The sequence below is a fragment of the Monopterus albus genome, unplaced genomic scaffold (assembly GCF_001952655.1).
Source record: "Monopterus albus unplaced genomic scaffold, M_albus_1.0 scaffold126.1, whole genome shotgun sequence".
NCBI lineage: Eukaryota > Metazoa > Chordata > Actinopteri > Synbranchiformes > Synbranchidae > Monopterus > Monopterus albus.
In genome coordinates, this window is record NW_018128006.1 from 133,457 (window position 1) to 144,859 (window position 11,403).

The 11,403-nt window shown below is 37.9% G+C and overlaps 1 protein-coding gene across 1 annotated transcript in view; it reads right to left on the reverse strand.

Annotated features, from left to right (window-relative positions):
• Positions 1-301: 301 nt before the first annotated feature.
• The window catches only part of LOC109967167 (lipoma HMGIC fusion partner-like 4 protein), a 41,926-nt gene continuing 30,824 nt past the window's right edge, over positions 302-11,403 (reverse strand). Inside the window, exons 2-4 of the mRNA XM_020612544.1 lie at positions 9,826-10,062; positions 8,038-8,054; positions 302-5,672 (exon numbers count right to left, since the gene is read on the reverse strand). Coding sequence (XP_020468200.1) covers positions 5,619-5,672; positions 8,038-8,054; positions 9,826-10,062 — 308 coding nt within the window. The 3' untranslated portion in view covers positions 302-5,618. The remainder of the gene's footprint in view (positions 5,673-8,037; positions 8,055-9,825; positions 10,063-11,403) is intronic.

Consider the following 11,403-nt stretch of genomic DNA (forward strand, 5'->3'; position numbering starts at 1 on the left):
CACCCTCTTGGTGCGCATCTGTGTGCAGTGGCCTTGTGTGATATTTTTGGTTGTGTGACTCATCCTCAACAGTACAGCAGAAATGGATGCTGTTGCTCAGCTCTTAATTATATAAATAGTTCTCCTTCAACCACAACTTTGTGTATAATGATGGCACATCAGGACCTCTTTTTATTATAGAAAATAATATGCTATATATCCACTGTATACACCAGAGCAGTGTTTATTGGTTCTCTTTAAATCCAGAAATTATTGACTCAGACAGGATGTTTTTTTGAATGTAAAATATTTTATTCGACCTTCTCAAAATGTGTTTTAATAACAGAAATTTTCATCATGGTGATTTGGAATACTATTCACAAATAGGAATTAATTAGGCCCAATTGTCAAATCAAAATCAACACATCATCAAAATCCATGAAAAGCAACAGGCCTCTCCCAGACTGTGTCCACTTGTCCACAATCAATCAACTTTATAAACAGACTTTCATACATTTTTGTATGTTGAGATTTCAACAAGCAGTCATCCATTAGTGAGTCAAAATTGAATCTGAAGATGTTAAATCTGGCATGACAGAACAACAATCATCATACATCGTACCAAATACATAGAAAGTAATTTATAACAGAAAAGAAAGATTCTGTAATTAACATAAAACAAAAATTTCATCAGAAGTACTTGACAAATATCAGTATATCATTCTTTTGTTATACAAAACAAAAACTGATTATTTTGCTTTTAACACATGATAGTTGATGGTATTTGGCAACATCTGCATTTCAGGAGTTAACAGAAAATCAACTATTATCATAACATAAGTCACCGGACAGTTTTCATCTTTGGCCCCCTGAGCCGACCCACCCCTAACATTACGCCTTTATACATGATATTGCATGATTAAAAATGATAATGAAATCATTGACATTTCAATGACATTTACATAGACAGCAAACATCATGTTTGCTGCTAGAGACTGGAAATGACTTCTCAGTGACTTCCTGTCCTTCAATTAGTTTTTCATTCTTTTTCACATCTTTAGATGATTCAATTCAAGACTGAGGTGAATTCAGCTTTGGAGTCCAATCACAAACTGAAAATAAAAGAAAGTCGACTGTTGTTTTTTTTTTCCCTTCTGAATATCAAAATGTTTCCCCAGATTAATTTAAATAACTGGGGTAAACTATTCCTAAATATTTTAGTTTGACTTGAAAGTGAATTGACCTCAAATCTGCAGTAAAACCTATGTAACTTCAGAGCTCACTCAAAGTATGTAGTCTTTAGTAGAAAAAACTACAGTGTCACTACTTGTTTTGCTGGTTCTGCACCACATCTGAATTAAATCAAGAGTTCTTAGAGGCACCTGTAGTGGTACAAATATGTGCTCATCAGGGTTAAGGTATTGTCAGTTCTTTGTTAAGGTATTTTTCAGTTCATCGTCAAGTCCTCAGGAACAGAGTACCCGCAGAGGAGACCAGACCAATGATCACACAGGTAAGGATGCTTGGAAGCCTGACATGACCACTTTGGCCTCAGGGCTTTTTTCTTTGTTATTTTGCCGTACAATATGTCCTGGGCCCGTGAAAGTATTCCCAAATGAGAAATACACGCTATAGATGTCTAAATCACAACATGTACTGCATGAATGACATTACCACCTGTTTTATGCAAACTTTAGATACACACACAAAAAAAATATCATGCTGATGTCTCAGCCAATGCACTGATTTTCTCAAATAATAACAGACATATCAAAAGCAAAAACATAATTCTTGCATTACCAAATGAATCAGGTCTTTAAATACTGTTTATAGTTCTTTTATCATATTTTTTTCAAATACTTGCACAGTTATTTCAAGGTTAAAGTGAAAGTAACTTTTCTTCTATGAAGACCCAGTATTCCTACTCTAAAACGATTGATCAATGTAGGCCAAGGTCTGTGCAGAGCCTGCATGGACAGCATCCTTAGATTCAGCATAAGGGCTGTTTTCATATTGTCTTAAAGGCCCAGCTTGGAAAACCCAGCAGTAGGAGTGGTGCTATTTTATTCAAAACGTACATGTTACCGACAAGGGATGCTGTGGAGTAAGGTATCATTTGGGTGATGCCTACATCGTGAGAACATCATCTGACTTGTGTGTGGTGATCATTTCCATAATGAGCCTTTAATACAGTACTGTGTACACAGCTTCCTGAGAGTTAGCTAGCTACCGTTCTAAAAAACACTGCACATCTAGCTATCTGCTCATTTTATATATAAATGTATATAGGGATGCACCAATAACCCATTCAAGATGCCCTACCAAGCCCCTGTCAGGCAGAAATTAAGTATCTTTTATTAACCCATACCCATGTGCAACATGTAAACTAAAATTATCAGTTTTTTATTCTTCCAATGTTGTAACAGCTGTGTTGTTTGATACTTTAAAATTAATGTTTCGACTTGTCCACAATGAATGTGTTAATAGTGCATCCCTAACAGTGTCACATGGATTACAGTCAAATACGGTGCAGTATAATCAGTCCCTCACTGCACTGTATTCTTCTTGTGATGTTGCCTGTTAGATAAACTGTTATCTGCAGCTTGCTCACAGAACATGTGGCTGAATTGCTAAGTGACATGGATTCAATTATTTCTCAGTGTGTACAGCATGACCATGTCTTCCCCCCACATGGGCAAAACATGCCAATTACTTGTAGAGAACAATTAACCGTGTGCTTTTATTACACAGCTAATCTTATTCCTGCCATGACTTAACGCAGGTTTGGTGCATTCACTTCCAGTACGTCAGCCTGAAGTGCTGCTCTGAGTGGGACAAGAGTCCCATGGTGCTCTGAATTACAGCAGCCTGCTCCGTCGTACTGTGCAACTGCAGCTCATCGCGTGTTTGTGTTATACTTTGAGCAGTGTCACTAATATCATGACAATCTCTGTTATTAATGCAAACATATCAGGTGGCTACAGCTTCTCAAAGTCCTAACTGTGCTCATGTGTACACTGATGAGACACAGACTTCACACTGGCAGTGCCATAAACCCAATGAATGCGTTTGAAGGTAATTTCCTATTTATGCTGTGGGTTCCAACGTTTTGTTCTATGTAGCACATGATCATATGACTGAAAACATGATACACAAACTACTAGTTAGGTGTGTCACTTCTGGGTTGTCCTGTTTAAAACGTCCTATGGAGGTGACAACTTTTAAGTTTCTGGTGTAGCAATGATCACATCATAAAAGTCATATAATAAATGTATCAGCAATAATTAATGTCAACGGTGTGTTTTTAACAACCAGAGACACTACTGACATTGTTTCCAGTGCTACATCAAGACACACTGTGTTTGGAGCAATGGAAATTTTGGTGGTATTGATAACAATGCTACATAAATAATGCTACTTTTTCTATGATCAAGACAGTAGCTACCACCGAGGACACTGAGATCAAGTCATCAGCATTTCTAATGGGAATTTGGAGGTTTATTTAATCAAGACCAGGGAGTTAGAATTTGTCTGCTGAAAGGTTATTATAACTTGTGGGACTTTTATAGCCTGACATATTTTTCATGGCAACCTTAACAGTACTAGCTTACTTGTTTAGCTGCCTCAAGGTCTTGAAGGGGACATGTTCTCTCATTAGTCTCCTGTCACATTGCCTTTCCGTCTGAATCATGGGCTGCTTTACTTTAGTAAGAAGTTTTTTAGCATTTAATGTCATGTCAAACCATTCCTCACAGTACAGCGCTACTCTGATGACACATCGTTGGCAGCTAATATTTTATAATTGTTTGTGCTCATTATATCCAACTACTGAAATTGCTAAATGTGTTTGTTAAATTTGATGAGCAACAACAGGATTTGAAGCTCTAAGGAATGAAAATCTATTTTTTTCATCTGGTGACATTTTTGTGAGTGAAAACTGTCTACAGTGTACCTTATGTAGCACTTTACAGGTTGCTGATTAGACTAATGAACCACTCTCATGAGTGCACACCTCCTCAGGAACAGTTGGCACTCATCAGGTTGAAAAAAGTGTGATTTACTACAACTATGCTGAATCTGATGTGGAACATGTCAAATTTCATCGAAAACAGTACAGTTTTAAAATGTGCTTGCATGAGCCCCAGCATATTAAATCTTTTAGGCTACTTTGCCAAGGAGGTGTGGGTGGTGTCTTGGGAGGACTCCTAAAATAAGTATTTCTGAAATCATGTCCTTAGCCCTCACAAGGATTAAATGATAGCACACCAAGTGACCGCTTATGCTACTGACCACTACTCATATTACGCTGGCAATGTTTTTAAAAAGTTTTGTACTTTTTTAAAGGACTTTTGCATCTTAATTTTGAGGTTATTTACTGTGATTTTGTCCCACTTATGATGACTATGAGAGGCATTTACTGTAAGTGACATCACCTTGAGACAGTGCAGCACTTGGGGCTTCCCTCTGAGAGAAGGCTGTCTCAAACAGCCATGTTTACACACTCTTAAGACATTTGTAGAGTAAACTGATCACTGTATTCTGGAACCATAAACTGGCGTAAACTGCACACTGGAGAAAGGGTTTTACAAAGTAGTGAACTCAGCAAAAAAAAAAAAAAAAAAAAGATTTTGAAGTCTGACTTGGACTGCAATTCACTTCAGTGATTTATATTGTCACTATATAGTGTAGGGTGAAATACTACAGTAAGGGGCTTGTTTTTAGGCCATGTCGATTCAGGAGAAGTCTTTTTTTCTGCGTCAGAATTGTGTTCATACACAGTGCTCTGCTTTTCTGTAGAATATCCTGTGAAGATATCCATTTTATTCCCATTGTTTATGTAATCAGAGGTGAGGAGTCATCTAAACACAATAGATTTTGCACATACTCCAATGCTCTTCCAGCATGAGCAACACTGAAACCAAGGGTAAAAATATTATGCTTGAATGCATTAGAGTCAGATGAGGTTTTGTTGTCGGCTGTTTTCGTCAGTAATGCTATTTACATCGTTCAGTATGTACAGTAGAGAATCTCCCAGAGATGTTAGGTTCTGTAAAGCTGCAATGGGGTACTCCTTAAAATTCCTCATATCTACCTCATACTTCTCAAGTCCTTAGATGAAGAGCCATACAAGTCCCTGTCGAAGTGTTGTGAATGTGTAACAATGGAGCTGCTCCTATCACTGTACAAAGAGTATCAATAATCTGCATTGTGAAGCTATGAATGTACACAACACAAACTCAAAGTCATTAAACTGCAAGAATTTAAATAAACCAGTGCAAAATAATAGATGGACATTATGGTTCTTCATCTTAAGGATTGAATTTGTAACACAAACCAAGACTTTATATAGAGTAAATCTTTTTTCTTTATCATAAAGGTATTCATTGAGAAAGGTGAGTGTTAAATGCACTGTACAACCTTGTATAATTTTTTTTTCAAAATATAGTTTATCCCAGTGTGTGGTGTTGTTGTTGTTGTTGTTTTTGTTGTTTATCTTACAGAATCCTGTACACTTGGTGTCTGCATTGAGATTGAGTGATATCCTGATCATTGTAGAGGAGAGGAGAAGAGAGAAGAGGAGAGAGAAAAGAGGAGAGAAGAAGAGAGGAGAGGAGAGTTGTCCAGTGCCATGGTTGCTCTCAGTGAAGACGCTGCACTCCATACCGTGGCTCTCTTCTGTCCCGAACCTCAATCTGAAGAAAACAAGACAGACGATTCTTATTGTACTGATTTAGAGACCAGGTAGTACAAATTAAACTTCACGAATAAACATTTAAGACATCTTAATTAAGATTTAAAGAAGAAATACATGGTGTATTTCTTCTTACACTTCAATATCAATTTACAACTTGAGAGCTACTCAGTGAAAACAACTGTTCAGGGTTGTTTGTGGCTCTGTAGGAGCCAAGTCTAAGAAGATAACCAGAGTGATGTGATCAGGATTATCTCAGCCTTTTTACACACAGCCTCTGTTTCAAACTGTTGGAGTGGAGTCTAAAAAATGTGGGTGTTTAACAGGCAGGGAAAGTCAAACAAAAAAGAGTTGTATCGTAGGATGTGGTGCAAAAGGAACACGGACTATTCTAGATGGTAAAGGTCAGGAAGTCTTCGTGGCATCACTTTTGATCTTTTTTTTTTGTTAATCTGTCGGCTGTGTGAGAAAAAGTCAATTTATTTGGAAAAGAGAAGACTAATAAAACGATATATTTCTCTATATGAAATTTATTATGCATTAACATATCTAAATAAGCATGTGCACATGGATCCCTTCTGTTTAGGATAAACAGAAAAGACTAACTTCAACTTAGCGGTATACAACACTTATAGGAAAAAGATGTTGCTTTCTGATTGGTCCAAAACTGTTGGGGAGCAATTGTGGATTAAACTTAATTCTCCCAAGATTGGTCCTTCAGTCCGTCCATCCTCCAATCATCCTCTCTGCTCCAATGGCTGTAGACAGCACCCTAAAAAGGGAGGAATACCTGCCCTGTCTTAATTCCTAGATAGACACTTATGTCTTCCTTTGTTTCCAAAAGACTTTTAGGCACTACCCCCCTGTTCCAATAAAGCTTCTCTGCCTTGGTGTGTCTCTGTGTTACCCTGTCTTTTGAAGTGGCTCCTCTTCCTGGCTTTTAGTTCTAATCTCTGTTCCAACTCCACTAAACTATAGCTCCCCCGACCTATTAGCCAAGTGGTGGTAATAAAGTAACTGTGGACCCTCTTTGCTAGGCTGTAAATCTAATGAGTTTTTAGTGTTTTAGCAAACCAGTCTCCCTTGATGTTAAACAGTGCTCCAGTTGGCTTACATAGTAAATACTGACCAGTGATTCAGTAAACATATAGGGTGATATATAGATATGTAACTAAATAAACATAAACACAACTGTGAGATTAAAATATATGCTATATGCTATATAATAAAAATCCTAACTAATTATTCATTTCTATCTAAAAATGAAAATCACCCTAACAGCTGCAGGGCCCCAACTTTATGGAAATGCGATAGTGCATCAAGAGAGCAGGGGATCCCAAAGTGGCACTGGAACACCCATGTAGTAATTTAAAAATGGACCGAGGTTGCTACAGTACAAGCTTTTTTTTCTTACAGTACATTTTATAATACACAGTCAGGCAACATCACCATATTAAAAAGGCTACTAAATATACAATTATGTCAAAGTCTGGACTGGTGATGATAGCTTAAGGGAACAAGTTGTTATAGCAATGCAATGCACGTTCCAACTTACATTTTCCAGGTGCACAGACATAGGAAAAGCAACCACTGGAGCAAGAGATGGAAAGATTTGTAAATGTTAACAGAACTCAAAAGAGATGGCCCTACACCTCTGCCCCAAACACATTCTGAGATCACTGGACCTGAGCCGAACTAAAATCCGACTGCACACTGAAAAATAGTGATGTTATGCCTTTGTGGATGAAGAATATTTACTGTTCCACATCAGGGACAACTACAAAATGTGACAAGAAAGTTTCATGGCTAACAAAGATATTGAAAACTCCACCTGATCACAAGAGGAAAACAAAAAAACAGAACAAACCCATGATGTCATTTGTGGGTGTTGGGTGTCCATGAATGTCTAACATGTAAACTAATTTGACTTTTAAACTAAATAAAAAATTGATTTAACCAGTCAGTCTACTTTATTTTTGCATTCAGCATTTGTTCAACATTTGTCTGAGCAACATAAAACACTGGACTTGTGATGATTTTTGTTTGGTTTATGTTATTTTAGTTAAAACTCATATTGGTTTATATACAGCATGTTACAGTATATATGACATATGGTTAATGGGTATAGGGTAGGGAGGAGCATATTGATAGCCTTACAGGTATTACAGTCCCTTGAAATAAGTCACCAATCATTCTGTTGGGTGTTTGATTGTTGATCAATACCACTGTCCGCTAATGAGCTAATGAGACTGGGCCTTGCTTTTCACTGTTCAATAGTGGATCGCTAACAAGGCTTTACACAGGCTTGTGTAATGTATACCTCAAGCATAATGCATATGAAGTGTATAAAGCAAAAATCAACTTACCCTCGACACAGGAAAATCTGCAAGGATGGAAAAGAACAAAAGTGTTGGCAAGACCAGAAAAACTGCATATTTGTGCAATACAGGAATATGCTTATCTAAGCATGAGTTAAGCATTAGGCTATCACTTAATGATAGAGCAATTTGCCACCTCTATCCAGGTTATTCCCCTGCTGTTGTTGTTTTGTGAGAGTTGTAGTTTATATATTTCGACTTGTAGTGTCTTAGTGCAGTAAAATTGGTCATATTTTATATCTCCTAATATAAACCACAATATTTTGGGAAGGTTCCTTTTTGATTTTTGTCATTATTTGGATAACAAATGCTTTCACTGTGCATGGGCTGTCACAGTTTTGGTCCTATTAGTTAATGTAAAGAAGCTAGAAGGACATTTCTTTCTACAGTATAATAGCGAGAAAAGGAAACTTCGCATAGCTGATGAAGCATTAGATTAGCATTAAATGTACAAAATCACTGAGACTGTCAGGGGGTTAATCAGACAAGAACAGAAAGACACACCCACGTCCTGGAATATCTCCAGTTACCATAGAAACCATCATGGAGACCCAAGGCATCTTATGTCACTATTTTCTCTCTTTATATTTCAGTGTCTTCCTCTTACCCCTTCTCTCTCCTTTATCCTGCTCTGTTTATTCATCTCTCTCTTTCTTTCTCCCTCTCTTTCACTTTTTGTTTCCATTTGTTGTCATACTTGGGGTTTATGGAGTCAAATGAAACACCACCATAATGTGAGGAAAGTGGTTATTGTTTTGTATTGTATTGTATTTCTTTTACTCTTGCATCTCAGTCACCCTCTTCTACTGTTCCTTTCCTCCTCTTCCTCTCTTTTCATACAGCTGAAACAATGTGATTGACTGTCCTGATGCAACATAATGCAAACTGTTAGAAACCCTCTGGAGGACTCTCTCCCACTCTTGTCTACAGCACTGAAAGCAATTTGTCTGGAGTTACTGAAATAAGGTTAAAGTGTAGTCATCATTAGAGGCACCGCGTTACTGTATTATACACTACTGTATGCTCTTTTTCTATTGTTTTAATTTATATTTTCTATTCAGGCGTTACTGCAATGTGGTTTTAAAGACCACATTTACATTGTATATAAGCAGCCAACAAAGTCAAAAATGCAAATGATTGCAGCAGCCTGCATTGTACAGGCTGGTGGGACTAGACGTATAGTAAGGATAATCACCTTTATTGGCCAAGTATGTTATACACAAAGAATTTGCTTCCGGTACAGAACCGATGGCAGCCATCTGTGCCAACTCAACCAACAGCTCTAATCATTGGGGGGGGGGGGGCACGTCGGCACCGAGATTTGAACATTCAACCTTCTGGTTGGGAAAGCTGCTCTACCCACCGCACCACTGTCGCCTCCCCCAGTAGTAGCTGGTAGGGAACTGTACCCCAAAATACACCGTCACTTTTTAAGGATGGTGTCTTTATCTCAACCAAAAACACAGGAGCCTTATTATAATGAATGGATTACATTAAGTTTTTGTGTGGTCTGGGCCTATAGTAAGTTGTTTTTTTAACATTAGCATAGCAACAAGAAACCTAGTATTACTCCCAAAGCCAAGCAGCATTTCATCAGCTAACTTTGTTATTATTTGAGGTTACATAAAAAATGTAACATGAAAATACTGAAACAACCCAACCAAACATTAAAAAAGATAATAATAACTGAACTGACCTGGTAAATTATGAACAGCCAAAAAAAGAGATATCATATTAAAGCCATTACTACTTTTTAAACATTGCATTTCTTCTTACCTTTATTGTCTGTCTGCAAATCATCAAGATAAAGGTCTGTCTGTCGGTTGCCCAGGACGAAGGCCAGGAAGGAGAGGATGAGGGCATCCAGGATGCCCATGATGGCCAGCATATAGGCCCAGCGTACAGAGCAGTCGCCCAGAGAGTATTTCCCCGTCTGCTCCCCACACATGTCCCGGATCACCTCAGCATCCCATCCATCAGGGAAGATCATGCAACCCAGCACCAGGCACACTCCTGCAAGAGGACAAAGAGAAGAAGAGAAGCAGAGTTAAAATGTGATGAGGGTGATGAGGTGTCTAACAAAGACATAGATTCCAAACAACAGGAGGATTTATGTTGGATTATCATATATTTAACTAACAGATTATTATTTCACCAGAAAATACATCCTTTATGTCTACCCACATACTGTATGTATTTGTTTGTTTATAATGATTAAGGCAGAGTGAATTAAGAAGGAGAGTGATAACATCTCCACTGACTCTATTAGGACTTTTTTACAGTAATGGCAGATCATAGGAATGTTGAATGGTTGTGAACACATGAAGCTGGTGCACTGACATTATTTTTATTTTGCACAGATGTGTTCGCTTCATTGTTGCTGTTACTGTGCACACCTAATGTGCACTAATATTTTAGATTTTTTAATAACAGTGTAAATATGTATGTTCATATTTGCTTTATACATTTAATATTGCACAGTATAAAATATTCAATTTGCCGCTGGTGAATGAAACATTAGCAAACTGTCATGATGTCCCATTGGCTTTCGTTCTCATACTTTTATTTTGACATTACTTCCTGTTTCTGTTTTGTCTTAGTTTCAGACTTTTTACTTTAATCAGCACTCATTGGTTTCACCTGTTTTCACCCCTTTATAGGCAGCTTCCCCCCATTGGAAAGATCTTGACGCACGTGCAGACTTCCTAGTGTTCTTGTTTTTGGTGTGTGTGGGTTTATCTTTATCTTTATCTTTATATACTTGTGTGAACCAACCCCTGACGGAACACCTTTCTTGTGTGGACCTTTTGGGTGGTCCACACAAAGAAAATGCTAAGATATGCTCCTTTCATCCTAAAGAATGATCTGTCTAAGTTTCAGAAGATGTCCACATACAGAGAGTAAAGTCAGAAAAATGTGTGCCAGCTTGTGCTCTTTTGCCCCCTATGCAGTGGTGCAGTCAAAATTTGATTTACAGGGAGGAGACACAATCCAATTTTCTGATTGGCTAAGGCTGGGAGATTTTGTGATTGGCCCTTATCTAAATTTATTTTATCATATGCATGCAAAAATGCAATAAAATAAAATATCATGCTCTGATTAAATACTGCTTAAGCTGAATTCATGCAATACTGCCTGTGGCTGCGTCCGAAACCGCCTACTACCATACTGTATAGTAGGCGAAAAGCAGTAGGCGAGGCGAGTAGTATGTCCGGATTCGTAGTATTCCAAAAACAGTAGGCGAAAAGTACCCGGATGACCTACTGCTTCCGGTTGGATTTTGCAGTGTGCATACGATGGACACTTCACTATCCCATGATGCCCCGGGAGAGGAGTTATCCAACGAAGAAGACG